At 33.0% G+C, this 18,910-nt stretch overlaps 3 protein-coding genes across 3 annotated transcripts; 2 read left to right on the top strand and 1 right to left on the bottom strand.

Annotated features, from left to right (window-relative positions):
- Positions 1-590: 590 nt before the first annotated feature.
- On the top strand, positions 591-3,055 carry LOC132622049 (uncharacterized). Its single transcript, XM_060336565.1, has 7 exons — positions 591-1,055; positions 1,411-1,487; positions 1,562-1,800; positions 1,916-1,965; positions 2,069-2,143; positions 2,243-2,700; positions 2,837-3,055. The coding sequence occupies exons 1-7, from the start codon at positions 844-846 to the stop codon at positions 2,860-2,862; spliced, it is 1,137 nt and encodes a 378-aa protein (XP_060192548.1). The 5' UTR covers positions 591-843; the 3' UTR covers positions 2,863-3,055.
- Positions 3,056-3,160: 105 nt separating this feature from the next.
- On the bottom strand, positions 3,161-5,533 carry LOC132622048 (glycosyltransferase family 92 protein RCOM_0530710-like). The gene is made up of 2 exons (XM_060336564.1): positions 5,177-5,533; positions 3,161-4,902 (listed from the first exon to the last, which is right to left on the bottom strand). Exons 1-2 carry the CDS (start codon positions 5,310-5,312, stop codon positions 3,389-3,391), a joined length of 1,650 nt encoding a protein of 549 aa, XP_060192547.1. The 5' UTR covers positions 5,313-5,533; the 3' UTR covers positions 3,161-3,388.
- Positions 5,534-16,607: 11,074 nt separating this feature from the next.
- On the top strand, positions 16,608-18,190 carry LOC132622701 (myb-related protein 315-like). The gene is made up of 3 exons (XM_060337352.1): positions 16,608-16,997; positions 17,212-17,341; positions 17,437-18,190. The coding sequence occupies exons 1-3, from the start codon at positions 16,865-16,867 to the stop codon at positions 17,951-17,953; spliced, it is 780 nt and encodes a 259-aa protein (XP_060193335.1). The 5' UTR covers positions 16,608-16,864; the 3' UTR covers positions 17,954-18,190.
- Positions 18,191-18,910: the final 720 nt, after the last annotated feature.

Here is an 18,910-nt window from a genome sequence, read left to right as displayed (position 1 = left end):
ACCTTGCATTTGGTTTGGGAATTCACATAATATGTATAAATAATTATTATGGTTAAAATCCTAGATCCCTCTTGGATTAGTGTGCGAATGAATCACTAATTGGTTTTAGATCGAAATATCCGTGGATGAAAAAGATCGCTTATAGCATGTGTGTGTGTTTTTTTTTTAAAGCTCATGGTTATTAAGACACCCTACATAATTTTCTTTTTTTATGTTATTCGAAAACCAACTTTTAACTTTTTTTTAAAAGCTATAACAGCCTTTTTAATACTAAAAATAGACCATGTTGTGGTGGAGCAGATGAGGCTGCATCTCCCTTAATCAGAGGTCTCGGGTTCGAGTCTTGGGTATGAAAAAATTCTTGGTAGGGAGCGTTTTCGCGAATAAGTTGTTTTCAGCTTATAAGCTGCTTTAGATAAACTAAGTCAAACGAGCCCAATTATTTTTTTGAGCTTATTTTAAGCACAAAATGACTTTAAGCTGGTCAGCCAAACACTCAAAAAAACTAAAATCAGCTTATAAGCAACTTATAAGCCAATCCAAACGGGCTCATAGTCGTACTCTAATACGGGTATCAGATACCGACTGGAAACAAAAAAAATAAAAATAGATCATGTTAAGTTTGCACGACAAGAATATTATTAGCAAGAGCGCACTGGTAAAAGAAACAAAAAAAATTAGACGAAGAGTACAGCATACTGCATGTACCATAACACACCTGATCAGCGCAAACATAGCCGTTACGCCACACGAAATCAAAAGAAATATGACCGTTACTTAAAACCCTAGACTCTTCTTTCTCGGAACAAGCTTCATCACAAAAAACAGAGAAAAAAAATTAGGATGGTGAACGAAGAAGCAGGCAACAATAATGGAGAGAAAGTTGAAGGGTTATTCAGCCCCAAGTTCCGATCTGTTGCTGCTATGGCTGGTTGGGACGAAGAAGCTCTTCTCATTGCCAGTCTTGTTGTTGAAGATACCCCCGATCGCCCTCCTAAACACAAGAAACGTTCTGATTTGCTGCATTTCAAGACTCCCCCAACAAATTCCAGAAGGTACTTGCACCATTTAGATTAAATAATAGGCGGATTCAAGAATTAAAAATCAAATCGCAGTAATTTCTTGCTAAGTACATATGTTTGGAAATATCTTAAATACCTATAAATATTTGACTGTGAACCCGTATATATTGTTGTATTTATTAACTTGAGGTTGTTGTAGGAACCCATAGACTTAATCTTGTATCCGCCTCTGATTATTTATTGGATGAGTCTTAGTGAAGCTAATCAATTAATTGGATGGATCACCTGTATCTGTATAAACGAAGGATAACTTTGTCTGATTGGATTATTAGTCACTCTTTTCTTTGTTGGGGTGTTGGGAAATGCTTAAAATTTGTGATCTTTTCAGGAAAAGAAGGGCTCAGAAGAGGAGCCCCATAACTGCGACTGTTCTTGATCTTGATGAAGATGACACTGCAAAACAAGGTAAATCATGAGTTTCAGGAAGACTTTGTGTTATGAATAAATGTATTCTGTCCTGATGTTGATGTGCTCCGCAGAAAGCGAGAAAAAGGAGGCAGAATCAACATCCATTGAGAAATTAGACAAGAAAAGAGGTGAAACATCGGAAGAACAGGGTTGTTCTGTTTCATCCTCTAGTAAGAAGATAGAATCAAAATCCATTGAGAAAGCAGACAAGAAAGGAGCTGAAGGATCGGAGGCACAGAAATGTTCTGTTTCATCTTCTTCTTCAGCATTTCCCTCCATTGATCGACTTCGTGAAGAGCTTTCTTGCGCTGTAAGAGTTACAATCAGTTCTTGAACCTTCATGACCCTTTTCATTTATCGATAGAGAGGTTATTTTTTGTCACCTTTCCTATTTTGGTTTAGAATTGATTTCTTTGAATTTTCAGATTTGTTTGGAGATCTGTTTTGAACCAAGTACCACTCCTTGTGGTCACAGGTATAATCTTAACGACTTCCTCATCAACTTAGATTCATAAATCAATATGCGTAGACATTTTCAGTAATTCACTCTGACTAATTTGGTAAAATTATGTGTGTAGTTTTTGTAAAAAGTGTCTGAGATCTGCTGCTGATAAATGTGGAAAGAAATGTCCCAAGTGCAGGCAGCTTATCAGGTACCATAAAAATGTTATATTAAATAAGCTTATAAAGGAGTTCACTTGGTTGTTCAATTGTTTCAAGTATTTCATTCCTGTTAAACTTGATTTTTTCAGCAATGGTAGATCATGCACTGTTAACACAGTTCTCTGGAATACAATTCAACTTCTATTTCCCAAAGAAGTAGAAGCAAGAAAAGCAGCGGGAGCTTTGACTACTAGAGAAGCTAAACGTCAAAGTCCAGTAAGAGCTGCTGCTACTCATTCTAACATTACAAGAGTCCTAGCACTTAACAGCACAGAATCTGGTCCTAGTAGTCAAGAAAGAAGGAATTCTCGTGCCATGAGAAGACAAAGTGTCCGAGTTTCTGGAATGCCAAGCAGAAATCGAGACATTAGCTCGAGGAGGGAGTTACCAATCCAGGACGAGGATGCTGCATTGGCTCTAAGATTGCAGAGAGAGGAGTTCATGGAAACCTTCAGGAGAAGAAGTTCTGCTGATGAGCAGTACAGGAGCTCTCTTGCTCTAGCCAGAGCAAATTTGAGGGCCATGGCATCAAGAGCCATTAACAGAGGTAGCCGTGGATCATAAATTTTGTAATTTCTTTTCCATTATCCATAGCTAGCTGTAATGTTGTTATATCAATTTTTATGGTTGAAACTTGAAACTCATGAATTGCTGTTGTCCATGCCACCATCTTGCTGATCAAGTCAAAGGATCAGCAATGATGAGATAATGAAGCAACTTCCGTTACGTTGATGGTGGCCCAAGGAATTGTATATTACTATACAAGCAGAGACAGACACGAATAAGATAATGGTACTATTATATGGGACATGAAGAATGCTTGGAGTATTATTATTATTATTATTATTATTATGCCTCCAGAAAGGATATGAGAATGTTGGATGAAAGAGTTGAAAAGCTTATCATATGAGAAAGAAGTCATCTCATGTTCCCAGTACCTACTAACATTCTGTCGTTGCTCAATTATTGGCTTAATAATCGTCATAGCATCACAAAGCAATGTCATAGAGATACTAAAAATGATTTTGACTTTCACTAGATACAAGTACAGGTACATTGAACATTCAGCTTTCATTTTCATATTACCTTTGTGTTATGACGTAAATTCATGTACAAAAAGAATATATCGAGTATTTCGTGTACAAATAAAATAGCAAAAGAAATGAGCTCCCCCTGTATCCTCAAAGGCAAAAATTTATGCTGCCTTTGATACTAAATAATTTCATGTTGTGGAGTCATGTCAGTGATTTTTGCCAGGGTAACTTGCCAGTGCTTGGGTCGGTAAACATCTCTGCTACTCGATCCTTAAGGCCAGTGTCAATAACTTCACAAAATCGACTAGACCAATCCGGTGGTTCAACAGCTCGTGTCCCTAAACCCGGGGCACGATCCTTGGACCCAACATTTCTGTCCTGTTGCCAGTCAGACACATAAGTAGCCACCCTCCTGTAGAACTTCTCCTTGAACACATCCCAAACTTGATACTTATAATGGTTAATCACCATGACACTTCTATCCATATTGGCAGAGGTAAACTCAGACTTCAAATGAAAATGGTGAACCACATTGATTAATGTTGAATTCAATGCTTCTGGTTTCACTATACTCTTGTGCCTCTCTGGTGCAATCATCCTGCAATTGTACCCCATTGTGACCCCTTGTGTCGGGACATGTTTGAGACCGGATGGTCCAAACGTGTGACATGAGACCCGCAACTCAGCAACATTATTATGAGGACTCTTCGATTGGTTCCTCAATATGTCAAGCAATGACAAGCCAGTAGGCAAGTGGAAGAACTCATCAACATCCATAAAACCAACCCACTCACAAACATCCCTTGCTCGTAATGCACAATGAGCAAAACCTGCCTCTTGAGTCTTGATCCAAGGCCAAACATGACGTGTCAGGTTTATGTTTCCATCCATTGATAACACCTTAACGACATCTTCAATACCGTCCAAGCTGTTATTATCATATATAAACCAACGCTGTACTCCGATTTTAGTATGGTACATGATCCATTCTTTCAAGAAACTTGCCTGGTTCCTTAACATTGTGCACACACACATGTGGTGCTGCTTTTGACCTGGCAAGTTAAGCTGCAAACGACGTTTAGGACTCGCTATCGACTCTACAGGTTCCTTACCAACCATTCTAACAGAAACCTTAATGGACTGATGATACCTCTGTGGACTATTCAGTATGCTCATTGGAGTATTACACCTAACAACTTCTTGAGCAACGGACACAACATCCGATTGCAACACGAATTTGGGATGTTTCTTAACATCCCAACCATAAACACACTTGAATTTCGACGGGTCAGATTGTTTTCCCCCACGGAGTTTAAACCCTTTCACAAACACGATAGTGGTGTTATCGCGATCGATCAGGGCCTCATACGCCAACGAATACCACCGGCGTATGGGCCCAACTGAGAGGGTGTAGCCACTAGGCTCAACAGAAAGTGACGTCAGCACTCCACGTGGCTTAATCAGGGGACAACGAACGAGCTGTTGGCCCAATAATTCATCATTTTCAACTAATTCAGGTGATTGTTTGAGCTGCTGAGAAGATTTAGGAGTAAGGTAGATACAGTATATGTCATGTTTGGTAAATAAGGGAGTTGAAGAAGGGTATTTTAGGAAAGCAATAATCTCATCAGGGAATTCAACGGTTTCTATAACTGGAATATTCGGTTTAACACGGCTTATGGTTGTGGTTGCCTCAGGCCGCCATGGATGAAACCCTGTAAGTTCACAAATGGAAGGTACGTACTTTATATCTAATAATAATAATCAAATTATCATATTTAAGGTTGATTAATAATCAATCATCATATCCCAATATAAATATTAACCGCTCCCATACAAAGTAAACAAATAATTAATGTAAAAACCAGGTAGTTCGACCAAAAAAGAGCAGTTTTTGGAAATGAATTTAATTTAATTTAACAAAGAGTAGTTTAAAGACTTGTTAATTAACTGAAAACATAGAATTAGGAGAGAAGTAGAGGTGGTTACCTCGAAATAAGAGACGAATTGAAGAAAAAATGAAGCCGCTAACAAAACAGACAAGAAGAAGAGTACACAAGAACAAAGATTTTCTTGGAATTTGTATTACTGGCAAAACTGCACGTTTTTTACGATGATGTTGCATTTCCAAGACAAGAATCTAAGCCACACTTAGTATGTTAATGAATCAAAATTAGCAACCCCTTTCGCTGAAACTCTGTTTCTGAGCAAAAATGGTGATTATGATTATGATCATCATCTTTTTCTTCTTCTATTGTTTTTTTGAGCATATTTGTAGCAGACTTATATTTGGTCAAATTGTCAATTTTCTGTATTGTTTCTACCAATTAGAAACCAGTTATGAGGTCGACCACTTTGTTCCAACTTCCTTCTTTTGATTTATTTTATTTCTATTTCAATTATTATTCCCTTTTCATCGTATTCAATAAACTTCTCTTTATTTATTTAGTTTCTATGGTTTACTAGAAACTCCCCCTAGAAAGGAATGTTCAATACTAATCAAATTATAGACAAAAAAAGAATTTTAAAAAAGGAATAGGAAAAAGGAATAGCATCAACTGCCACTTCAGTTGTTTCTTTCACTTTCATGCTCGTACAAAATTCCATTTATATGGCTGTTTTTGTTGAATAAAAAAGTGTCATCATTGCGACACATAATTCCTTATAGACCGTTCTTTAGTCGTTGAAAAATAACATAATCAAAACCTAATAAATTAGAATGACGAAAACGGCTTATTGGGCTAGTTTAGCTAGTGGATTTTCAATTTTTTAGAAGACCTAGTAATAGTAAGTTAGTAGTAACAAACAATAAAGTAGATACCTAAATAAGTTAGTAATTCACTTGCATTTTCTTCTTCTTTATTTTTTTGGTTTTCTATTATTTAGAGTAACGCCCTTTTTTTCGTTTTTTGCTTTGTGACTGGACTACATTGACTTATTAAAGGCTGGGCAATTCGCAGGACTGCCCTTATTTTGGGGTGATTTTTTTCTTTTTGCCCCTCAAATTGGTGGTCTTTAATTTTTGCCCTTGCCTAATATCATGAGGTTTGGGGTTCGAATCTCGGCTCAGTCGAAAAAAAAAAAAGCAGAGTTTTATAGCAAACTTAGGCCTGTTCTGGCCAAAGTTAGGCTTGCAGACAGAATTTTGTCTGCTTCAGACAAAGTTACAAACTCTACCTTAAGGTAGAGTCTTGGCCAAAGTTAGGCTTTTAAAATGCTTTTCATATGTTGCATAACATCTTTCCCCGTGTTTTAATTTTTATGTCTTATTTTTTAAAATAAAAATAAAAAATGTTACGTTTATATATTCAGTAAAGTTTTAATTCTAACATTCTCATTTGACACTCTCTTATAGGAATGACATAGTATGCTTAAGGTCATAAAATTCAAAAAGTTATTTTATATGACACACACTTTTAATTTAAAATTAAAAGATTAAAAATAATTTTTACTTTTTTAAATTTCGTGTTCAGTCAAGTTAAGCCACACTCGTAAATAGAAAGGGAAGGAGTAATAGAGTAAAAAGTTTGGTTACAATTCTAGACGTGTCATTATAGACATGTAAATGGATTTACATTAAGTAAGTGTCATTTAGGTGGCATGTGTCATGATTGAGATTTTGATGAGGTTGTCTAGAAAGAAACAACTATATAAGAGGATTAAAAACATAAAAATAAAAAGACAGTGCCCCTTTTACGGTTTTATGTCGAATTATATCCAAAAATAAAAAGGCGGCAGCCGGCTTTGAGACGTGATCGGGGACCACATTCGTGGTGGCTGATCCACGCAGCTGGTGAGTCATGAATCGTGACTGTTGATAATACCATTTTGGGCCTCTGGTGCCAAAAGCCCAAACTGTTGTTAAGCCCAATTCGTTGTTTCAAACGTTTAAAGTTGGGTCATTGACACTTTTGGACCTATTTGGTGCTGGTCTTTAACTTTTGTCCCCTGTAGGTAGGGGTGTACAAAGCAAACCGACAAACCGCACCAAACCGATAATCCGAACCAAACCGAGAAAAAAACCTGACTAGTGGTTTGGTTTGATTTGGTTTGGTTTTAAAAAGAAAAACCCGAACACTATTGGTTTGGTTTGGTTTTAGCTAAAAAAAGTCAAACCGAATCAAACCAACCCGACATTACATTGATAAAATTTCAAACATATTTTATACATAGTTATATTTATTTATAATGTAATTTATAAATGTTTCTTTAACTTTTCATAGTTTTTTGTCTTTTAACATATTATTTCAAGCTTGGAATTAGAATTTTGAATGGTTTAATAAGTTTTATAGCTCAATAATATTAGTAACTCAAATAAAACTCAACAAAAATCAAATCAATACTAATGCTAACAAAAGAAATTCATATCTAACACTAGAATGATAATAATTTTGATATTTATTCTTTAGTTTTATATTAGTTTAGAAAGTGAAAATACATAACTTAATTTTATTTTTTTCTTTAATATCTAGTCATGTAATTAATACTTATTAGTCGTACTTATTTTAGCATGACTTAGTACTTTAAGATTATGATCATTTTCTACATGCGTTATAAATTAGTTGTATTTATTGTAGCATGACTTAGTACTTTTAGATTATGACAATTTTATTTTATGCAATTTCATTAATATTTTTCGTTGAATATTTTAGTACAATGTCATCTCTCATCACGTTTTGTGTTATTTTCTTAATAAATATCTTAATTAGATAGTCGTATCTTACTAGGACTAAAGAAATATTTGAAGTACAAATTATATGTTTTGTATGAAGACTTTACCGGAAAAAATCCGAAAAACCCGAGCAACCCGAAAAAACCGAGAAAACCCGAGGTTGAAAAACCCGACTTTTGTTGGTTTGGTTTGGTGTATAGATTAAAAAACCCGATGCAATTGGTTTGGTTTGGTCTTTAAAAAATCCGAACCAACCCGGTCCATGTACACCCCTACCTGTAGGCCATAACAACATAAATAGCTATAGTTTTTTGGCTTCTAACCAACTGTAGTTATTATTTTTGTAATTACAATTCACGTGTAATGGGGTGTATTTCAAATAGATAGTTCCAAAATATAGTCAGCCAAATAATGTATATAGATCAGTCAAACAAGACATACTGTCAAATATTCTACTTTGCCAAAATATAGTCAGCCAAACTACATATTTATATAGATCAATCAAACTACACATACAGTCTAACATCTAGTTTGCCAAAAATAAAGTCAGTCAAATACATATACCTTATAGCTACGAGATGTAAATACAAATACTTTACAGCTACAGTTTGAAATAAAATTAAAATATACTCCCTCCGTTTCAATTTATGTGAACCTTTTTGCAGTACGAGGGTCAAACTTTATAACTTTAACTTTAAATTTTGACATAAATTTTTCAAGTTTGTAAAAATAAAATTTTATATATTTAAAAACTACATAAAAAGTACTATAAGTCATGATAATTTTTAATTCAAATTATTTAGAAAAAATGTAAGGAAAACGTGGTCAAAGAGTCATCTTGAATACTCCCCAAATAGTAATAGGTTCATATAAATTGAAACAGAGGAAATAGTTATTATACTTAAATACCTCTTATATATTAGCTACACCATGTAAAAGTCTCTTATATTCGCATCATAATATTTCACAAGTTATTCGACATGACTTTTGCTCCTTAAAGAACTATATGCCCACTTGAAGGGAAATTTGTGCAATTTCATCTTTGAAGAACGAATATGTTTGTTATTGACCCGAATCAAAACGAAGAATTGACTAGACTCGTAATTATTGAGTTTTACAATTTGAGTGTGTATAACTTAAATAATTTAGCCAAGAACAATTATTATTTGTTGGACTAAGCAACATATACAATATGCTCTAAGGCAGCTATTGGACTCATTAGATGGATTGACCAATATGAACCGCAGTTGATTAGGAAGTTGACAGTTGAGCAAACACCAAAGCCGCCTCGTGTGTTCTACTGCTAACAACATTAGATACAATTAAACAATAAGAACTATGCTTTTGACCCAAACAATAGAAATATCCCTATTTCAATACATGAATCTGGTATCGGCCTTATGGATCTATATATAATATAAAGCTAGGTATAGATAAGGTGATGTGACACCTCTTTATGGCCTAGAAATCCATTTATCTTTTTTTCTCCTTTTTTTGACATTTTCCCTTCATTTATCTATTTATATTTTATTTTAACAGCCCAAAAGATCTTTAAATTCAATATAATTAATCAACTTTTCACCTCCCGCTATAGTTGTCCTCTTCATTAATATGTGTTGATGTTGCATGACGTGAAATTCTTGTGCCAGAAAACTCATCTCAATATAATTAATTTTCATGTGCCAAAACGCATGACGCATGACTTGCTTTTCCCAATTCTTGTGCCAGAAAACGTATGACGTGAAATCTCTTTCCGTTCCCTATAATTAATTGTTATTAGTAGGTATTAATATAGAGGTATTAATGTTGCACTACTGGAAATTTTTGCACTTAATAAAATCTTACAGGCTTAGACACAAACAAATGTTCACAAACTAATTTATGGCAGCACAACTCCAGTATTTCAAGAAGAGAAGCTTACTCTAAGAACATTGGTGGATCATTCAATCGAAGAAAGCTTTGCACAAGGTGGGAGGGCAGCTATCACAATCACATCAAGATTTGGCAAATGAATTTTGCAAATATACCATACTTAAACTTAATTATTTCCTCCCATATTTACAATGTAGATTTCATTTCTTGATATTTCTTAATTTTTGACCACGTATTGTTTTGTGGCATTCTTTTATTTTTTTAGTTTCCTTTTTATTGCAATTTCATCTCTTCCAATTTTTCCTCTTCTTCTCTCCAACTATGCACTCAAGATATCTTCATTACTCGTGATACAAAAATAACAAAAGGAAAAAAAAAAGGCGCCAACAGCTTCCGCAACTAAGCTTGGTGACAACCTCATGACGTTACATTCCATCAGGTAATTTTAAAATATCTTTACTAGATAGTTCTATTGATAAATTTTCTTGTATGAATCAAAGTCGTCGTATTGTTGAGTACGGATCCCGCAAATATTATCATCCAAGTAAAATTTTCAAACTGTTAATGCTTTAGGAAAAACTCCAGGTATTGTTTTGAAAATTTCAAAGATATGATAGTCAATAATTTACTGTAAATCAATTGATTCTTAGATCTATTACATTGCTTAGTATTGTGCTAATTATTTAGACTTATTATGGCATCTTCTGTGGCTCCCTAAATCCGTTTTAGATGTATTCTGGAATAATAAATAAGCTACTTGTAATTTTCTCCGATTAGTTAAAATGAACCTTACTTACTAATCAGATTTTGGTTAAAGATGATATCTTGGAGATTTCAGGGGGAAAAAAGAAGAAGATATCTTGGAGATCAACATGAATCGGTCGTTTGGATTGGTTATGTGGTTTCTTATTGTGTACATTGAATCATCTTGGTCAAGGAAAAAAGAAAATAAAATTGTAGATTAGATGGTAGGTAATTATTTTGATTTTGATTTTAAGATTAAGACAAATTAGTTCCTTATCTTTTTTTTTTTTTTTTCACAAGAATCTCTTCCTTCTCTTCTTTAAAGTCTATTTTATTAATTGGCATTTCATGATTTTGAATGTTGACCTGTTATGATAATTAGTAAACTTTCTCTATATTTCGTTTATTTTAAGCAGAAGTAGGGGCAACATCATTGAAGTTTCCAAAGGAGATCGATAACAATGCGCAGTACTTTTTGTGCTTTTTATCTCAAAACAAGGTTCATTAGATTATCTCACAAAATTCCAGTTGTATCAATTTGTTTCTCAGCTTTTGTTAGTATTTTTGTGAAGTATGGATTGTGATAACAAAAAATTAAAGCTACTCTGCACCTTTTTTTAGCCAAGAAATTTATTTAACTTTTTTTTTTATTATTTTTTTTTTACTATTTTTTGTAAAGGAAGGTGGAAATTCTTTACCTCTCCCACGTTAGATTACTCCTCCTGGTTAAATGCTCAAAATAGTTATGTAACGTTTAGCATTTTTCTTTTTTCATCAATCATCTAAAATATTTTTAGAACTTATTAACTACCATTGTTCATGATAATTTGCTCTTATTGCTCTCTTCATTTTCTTTAATTTGCAGGTGCTGATGCGCGTGGAGTAATATAAATAATGTGGATAAATTTAAGTAAAATTGTCATTGAGATATAGTACAAGGGATTTAATAATTTGTTGAAACTACACAACATAAATTTTTATGTATATAAAGGTATTGTCACTTTTCCTTCTCTGTTCTCTAGAGTCTATTTTCTTAAAATTTTAGTACGATGATAATTCAAGTTTTTGAAATTATAATTAAACAAATATTGATTTATTTCATATTGTTGAAACCGATAGATTTTTGGACCATAAATGGAGAGAAGCTGGTATTACAAAAGTAAGAGAAAAGTTTGATGTATATATACTCATCAACATCATCTTTTCCCCGAGAGGAAGTTTAAAGGAACATTGCTCAGTAATTCAAGGGGAACGCATGTTTAGTTGATTTTTTTTTTATTTTAAAAGATATTGTATAAAAACAATTCCAAGATATTAGGATAATTAATTTTTGAGTGATGTGTGTGTGTATATATATATATATATATATATATATATATATATATATATATATATATATATATATATATATATATATATATTATAGGGTACTATTTCTTTATCATTGTGATGATAGACTCACATTTTTAAGCTCTAATTCTGATAATTTTTTTTGTGATTTAATCTATATATTGAATCATATTTTGCATGCATATACATGAAAAAGATTATCTCTTCTATCTCAATTAGATTTTTTTTTTTGTTTTGTTATATATAAATTGTATGGTGTTTCTTAAGACCGCGCGAAGCGCGTATAAGTTGACTAGTTTAAGTAATATACATTGAGTACTGTAAAGATTAATTGCTACACTACCATTGTAAGTAGTTTAATTTATTCTAGTACGTTATCTTTTTTATTAGGCTGTCAGTTACTCTTTATCATAAAATTTTTACGTAGAATTGTCTTATAATCAACTTAATTATGTAATTATGTTTTTTACTGTTGTTAGGCAATCAATGTGTAACAAACAAAGAAGATATACGAATAAAAGATGCTTGCTTTTCTCTGGAAGCATCAGGGGTGTGTCCTAATTTTGTTCCCATGAATTTGGAGTAACTCCCCCAACAATTTCCCAGGAAAATGGCAGTTTGCATAGAGACAATGTCGATCCTAAGATTCCTCCAGTCCTATTTGAATCCATAGGCCATCACGTGTACTTGTTCTGTTCTTTTGTTCCTCACACTGTTACTAATTTACATCTTGTTACTGTCGTTTTGGGTCCCTAGCGGCCGTGCCCAAGGTATTTTCTTATTGGCCAATTGGGAAATTTTTTACAATTAGCAAATTACACATACAAAAACATGGCTATGCAATTCTTGATTCAAGATCATCATGTCGATACCATAAGCCCGAAGAAACTTTAGTCTTTTACTCTAGAGCTTTTGGTACTTCCTCCGTCCCATTAAATGATACTTTTCGTTTCGCTGAATTAATTTGATTCATATTTAAAGCTAAATTGGATTAGATCATATTAATATTTTGAAATTAAAATTTACATATAAAAAACTAGACGAAAAGTGGTATAATTGCAATTCTTTTCATGTCAATAGATGAAAAATACATTTTTTATTGGTTAAAATTTATATAGATTAAATTTCAAAAATCGAAAAGTCACATAAATTGAGATAGAGAGTAATTGTTATATCATGGATATGTCATTTAATAGTCGCAATCATGAGATCATCCACCATTTAATTTCCTTGGAAAACTTTGATGGGTTTAGCGAGACAATTAATAATACTTTTAAATCTTGTAATACTTCCTCCGTCCCATATTACTTGGCCACTTTTCATTTTGCACGTCTCTTAAAAAATCATAAATAAAAGATGTATTTTACTACCTTGCCCCTATCTCTCTCTAATAAATACACTCTAATCAATATTGACTATTTTCAAGAACATTCAATACTAGGAGGTAAGATGAGAAAAGTTTAATTAATTTTGTCTTGATTTTGTAAATGAACAAGTACTCCCTCCGTCACATATTACTTGACCACTTTCTATTTTGCATGCCTCTTAAGAAATTATAAATAAAAGATATATTTTACTACCTTACCCCGATCTCTCTCCAATAAATACATTCTAATCAATATTGACTATTTTCAAGAACATTTAATACTAAGGATAAGATGGAAAATATTTAATTAATTTTATCTTGATTTTATAAATGAACAAGTAATTTGGGACATATATTTTTAATAATGTGGCCAAGTTATATGGGTAGGAGGAATTATCTCATAGCTTTAATTTAAAAAGAGAAAATGGGAGATAGTGCTCACTTCATGAGCAGAAATCACAAATAAACGAGCGGTCGTTAGTTGAACGTGCCGTGAGTAATTCATAACGATATAGAGAATATGCATTTAACTTGCATGCATGTATAATATATTACATGAACTCAATATTCTCTTGATAGTTTGTCTTGAAATAATATTTGTTTGATTCCTTAAATTTGATAGTAATTATTTTAAGTACAGATATTAGTTCCTTTCGCTGAAAACAATACATACATACATTGCTTTAAAGAGTCATTAATGGACCCTTTGATGTGTCAAATTGTCAACTAATTTTAAAAAAATGGCCTCAAAAAATTAATCTGAGATTCCGCTCTTGCTTGAGTGGACCTTTGACGAAGCAGCCAACTGCTGCAATGTTCAAAATTGACTGCTCTTAAGCTATGCTTGGCATGTAGAGAAAAAAGGAAATTAAAAGAAAAGGTAGCTAGGAATATTTATATTTTCTTGACAAACAAACGAAAAGAATAGAAGTTTTTTTTTTTTAATGTTTTATAGTCCATTACATAATTATTTCAAAATATGATTATTTTCATAGGAGAACTATAAATAATATACATGAACTCTTCATAGATAGGGTCGTTTCCTCCTTTTTGGCCCACCATGTTTCTGTTCCTATCTCTTCTAATATTCCTATTTATGTTTTATTTCCTCAGTATGCATTGGGTAGAAATTCACGTGTATTCAAGGTTTACATTAAGCCAATAAATACATGATATGTGGTTTGTGCATAACTACAACCACAACACAATAAAAACATATTCAGTGTACTCTCACAATCATGATTAATTATCATGTATTTTCACCTCATTAAATGAGTAAGTTTAACTTAATTATATAGAATTTCAAATTTTAACACCAAAGGATGTGGTGGGTGGTAAGTATCTCATTCTTAATCAGATGTTTCGAATTTCAGTCCTAAAAATGAAGTTATCTTTGATAAGGAGCGTTTACTCCCCCAAAGTGAGACTTCGTGGCATGAAGTCGAATTAGTCGGGCCTCAAAGCAGATTCCAGAAGCCGGATAGGAAAACCCGCCAAAAAAAAAACTCAGTAAAGTCGAACTTTCAGCAGAGCTTTGTTTTTATCTTCTGTGGATCTTCTACTTCAGCGGCAAATCCCCTTTTGTGGCATGCAACAAAGTATAGCATTAATTTGTTTTTGTAAGTATCTTTATTTTTTGGGTTTAAACGTCATATTATGTTGATGTCTGATTACATTACACTATTAATCTATTTAAAAGCCAACTAGAATAATTCACTATTGCAAATGTGAATTTGTAACCTACAATATAAAGCGAGTTGCTTGCTATAACCTATTAATCTTCACTGATAGTGTAAACTCTTCATTTTAATTTTAGGATCAAATCAATCATCACATATGGTTCCCGTATTATCGTTAATAGATGGATTTCATCAACCCGTTATATAGCAATTTTTAAGTGAAAAAGAAACTCTACACTAAAAGATTCCTTATTTAACTTTGTCTAGTTCTTGTTTGAACTTTGAACTAGCGATAATTGCAAACTGGTGCTTATAGTATTTGGGAAGGCCTATTCACTTACCCTCTTACGTGTTATGTTTGGATTTGTTGGTTTTTGAGAGTCAAGGGTTCAAGTCATAAAATATGTAACATACAATTATTAATTCGTAACTAACGAAAGCACTAAACATAATAATTGCAATTGATAATATGGTGTATCTTCTGTATCTTCACCTTTAGAGTTTAGTACTAGTACTTTGAATTTGTATTGAATGGACGGACAAAAGGAGTTGGCCACAACGACAAAAAATAGCCAGCTTTTAAGGGACCAAGGGAATCTCATCCAATTGAGTATTAAAATTCAACCAGCTATCTTAGCAGCATCAGAAAATGTTAGTAAGGAAGACTTCGGGAGTTATATGCTTAGACAAGTGTCCTATTATAATACAAGGAATGTTATGCGATAAATAATAATGATTTACTTATGCATTCTGAATTGTTATTTAGAAATTGTATAATTTAGGTATCTTTTTTGTGTTTAGGTGCTCTTATGTTGATCGTTAATAAATGTATTATTATCCCACATTATATCCCGTATAAGATGGTATATGAATTTCTGTATAAGCTAAATCGAAACAATAGTAAAATAACATTTGGTTTTCAGTTTTAATCAAGCAGGATAGCGGTTAGTCTTTCTCATCTCTTTCGGGTGCATGGCGGGAATAGCTCTCCATATTCTAGCATCAATATGGATTGACCAGAGAGCGGGAGTGCACTACTAAAAAAATCTCTATTTTCCCACTGATTTCTCACTGAAAAATGTTAGGTGGCTATTTCACATTGAATGTCAGTGGAAAAAACCTAAATAGTAGTATTTTCACAAGGAAAAAATAAGAAATTTCTCAACGTTTTAATGAGAACTTGTTTCTCATCATTTGTTTTCCCGGTGAACTGGTTCGGTGTAATGAGGTGGCAAAATCATGTTTTATAGCACAAATTTCCCACTGAATGTCGGTGGAAAAAATCTCCATTTCTAGTAGCGGTAGTCATCATTTTTTCATAGTAGTCATCCAACCAAAAAGAAAAAAAAAAAACCAAAGAAAGAAAACCACCATCTAGAGCAGATAAATATGAAAGAGAGCATCGAGCACAACTTTCTCATCACCAAAAATCTTTTTTCTTTATTTACTTTTTGAAATTAAACTTCCGTTAATACCGAAAACCATGAGTTATCGTATTAGTTATGCAGAATTTTATATCAAAAACCACAAATATTATATATAAATAACATAAGAGTTTTATATAAAAATTAAAATTTCTTCTACTTCGAACCAACCACCCCAGTTTAAAGGAAAAAGCACAAAGAGAAGATTACTTTTATCGATTGTTTAAGTATACTACTCATATGATTAGCTAAGGAGCTGCCATGGAAATGTTTGATAGTGATGGTGGCTGGCCACTTTTATTAATATATTTAACACATCCTCCATGCGCATCACCTTTACAATTCTTTTTTCCCCATTCAATCATGCATTTCCCTTCCTAAGAAGCACATCTTTTTTGTTATATGTCACTTGCTGATCTGTCCGCATCTTTTCTTTGCTTTGAATATAAACTTAATTCTTCTCGTAAGAGAAACGATTGAGGAGTAATAATTAGCACTAGTACCCTATATATGTAGGCTTCTTCCTCTGTTTACTAGTTTCTTTCTCCATATAAACTTAAAGAGTTAAAAATGGGAAGGCAGCCTTGTTGTGATAGAGTGGGATTGAAGAGAGGTCCATGGACTATAGAAGAAGACCATAAGCTTGTCCATTTTATACTCAACAATGGCATTCAGTGTTGGCGAACCGTTCCCAAGCTTGCAGGTATTTTATTTTATTAATTTCTGCTCTGTCATGTGCGAGCCTGATTCTTTTTCTTGGGTCAATTAAGCACGTGCGAACTCGAAACCAGAACCTTTGCCTACTGTGTTACGATATTGAAATGTGTGATCATCTTATCTAAAAATTTAAGTAACTATAACGACTACAATAGCCTAAAAGATCGTCATTTTTAACATGTCGTGTATATGTGGTGTAGGCTTGCAAAGATGCGGAAAAAGTTGCAGATTGAGATGGATTAATTATCTGAGACCTGATTTGAAAAGAGGAGCGCTATCTGAAGCTGAAGAGGATCAGATTATACAACTTCATGCTCGTCTTGGTAACAGGTTTGTATACATGTACTGTTTTTTTGTTTAATCATTCGATATCTGAAATTTACTGAGTCGACTAATTCTGATACTATTATATGCAATTTATGCAGGTGGTCTAAGATAGCATCGTATTTTCCTGGGAGGACAGATAACGAGATCAAGAACCATTGGAACACCCGAATTAAGAAGAGATTACAGCTTATGGGAATAGACCCTTTAACTCACCAGTCAATTGACAAGGAAAAATACCAAAAACAACCAGATGATACAGAGAAGTTATCAAGAACAGACACATATGATAAAAGAAATGAAACAGAAAACTTCATCGAAAATGCTACTGATATTTCACTGCCAAACAATACGTACCACAATATGTTGTGTGAAAATCTTAATGTGGACTTATGGAACAAAAGCAGCAAAACTATGTCCAATAGTTACAGCCCTTCAATTTCTTTGGAAGAATCTGTCAACTTGTCAACAACATCAGCTGCTACTGAATCATCAAGTAATATTGTAGCTGCACCAGCAGAAGAACAAGATTCTCTACAGCAATGGATGGATTCAATTTTCTCATGTGCTGTCAATCAACTAGAAGAAGACCTCTTCTTTTTGAGAAAATACAATTGATAATTGCGCAACTTTTCTTTGTCCTTCCCTGTTCTTCATTTTCTTATTAGTATAATTGTTCCCCTAAAATGAAAAAGGAAAAGGAATTACAGGGAGGCAAGTTTCCTCTTCGTTGCTTGGGCTATAATTTATATTTCTTTTAGCTTAGTGAAATTTTAATCGTAATGTCTATAAATTTATTGTGATGCTTGCTCTAACCCATTGTACGATATGAGGTGCAAATGTTTAACTAGCCTCTTGCGATTGTCAGGTCTAGGTGCAGATGCAAGCAGATCGTCAATGAGTTCTCAATAGCTTCGATATGAAATATAGATTTATATGTGAAAATCCCTTAAAGTTCTAACACATACTGTATTAGAATGGAACACATAATTTTAAAAGTAGAATAAGTTTAATGTTAAGAATCTTATATATTGAAACTATTAAATTTAATTAGATCATGACTCCTTACTAGTCATGTCATATTAATCATGTTAGTTAAAGATATGAAAATTTCAACAGAGTTTTACTATTTTTATGTTTGCACTGCAACCTAATTAACTCTTTCTTATTGACTCTCGCATATAACATAAATCACAATATATTTATCATTGTTATTTTACTATTTATTGCTATTGTTATTCTTATTTTTGTCGTCCACTTCCGCAAATATAACATGTTGACACTATCATGAACTCAAATAAACATTTCCTAATACATATAGTGCAGTATTTGCTACACATGTCTAATACATACAGTTCAGTATTTGCTACACAAGTCTAATACATACAGTGTAGAATTTTAATTTCTCATTAACTAACCACTCGAAATATATCTTCAAGCCGTCCCTGCTATTATTATTTGGGAACTTTGGAAAAGAAGAAATACCATGAGACATGATGGGAAAGTATCAATCACTAAACTCATCTATCAAGTGATGCATACTTTGATTCAGTTTATGAAAGTGAGAAGAAGGAA

Source organism: Lycium barbarum, chromosome 12 (assembly GCF_019175385.1).
Source record: "Lycium barbarum isolate Lr01 chromosome 12, ASM1917538v2, whole genome shotgun sequence".
In the NCBI taxonomy this organism is placed as follows: Eukaryota; Viridiplantae; Streptophyta; class Magnoliopsida; order Solanales; family Solanaceae; genus Lycium; species Lycium barbarum.
This window is presented reverse-complemented; position numbering and strand designations above follow the sequence as displayed.

Bases quoted from the DNA above. Each gene is read 5' to 3' on its own strand.
- LOC132622701 (XM_060337352.1), top strand. From the start codon at position 16,865: ATGGGAAGGCAGCCTTGTTGTGATAGAGTGGGATTGAAGAGAGGTCCA. The intron at 16,998-17,211 runs GTATTTTATTTT...TATGTGGTGTAG, and splicing joins AACCGTTCCCAAGCTTGCAG to GCTTGCAAAGATGCGGAAAA. The intron at 17,342-17,436 runs GTTTGTATACAT...CAATTTATGCAG, and splicing joins CATGCTCGTCTTGGTAACAG to GTGGTCTAAGATAGCATCGT.
- LOC132622048 (XM_060336564.1), bottom strand. From the start codon at position 5,312: ATGCAACATCATCGTAAAAAACGTGCAGTTTTGCCAGTAATACAAATT. The intron at 4,903-5,176 runs GTAACCACCTCT...GTGAACTTACAG, and splicing joins AATTCGTCTCTTATTTCGAG to GGTTTCATCCATGGCGGCCT.
- LOC132622049 (XM_060336565.1), top strand. From the start codon at position 844: ATGGTGAACGAAGAAGCAGGCAACAATAATGGAGAGAAAGTTGAAGGG. The intron at 1,488-1,561 runs GTAAATCATGAG...TGTGCTCCGCAG, and splicing joins AGATGACACTGCAAAACAAG to AAAGCGAGAAAAAGGAGGCA. The intron at 2,144-2,242 runs GTACCATAAAAA...TGATTTTTTCAG, and splicing joins AAGTGCAGGCAGCTTATCAG to CAATGGTAGATCATGCACTG.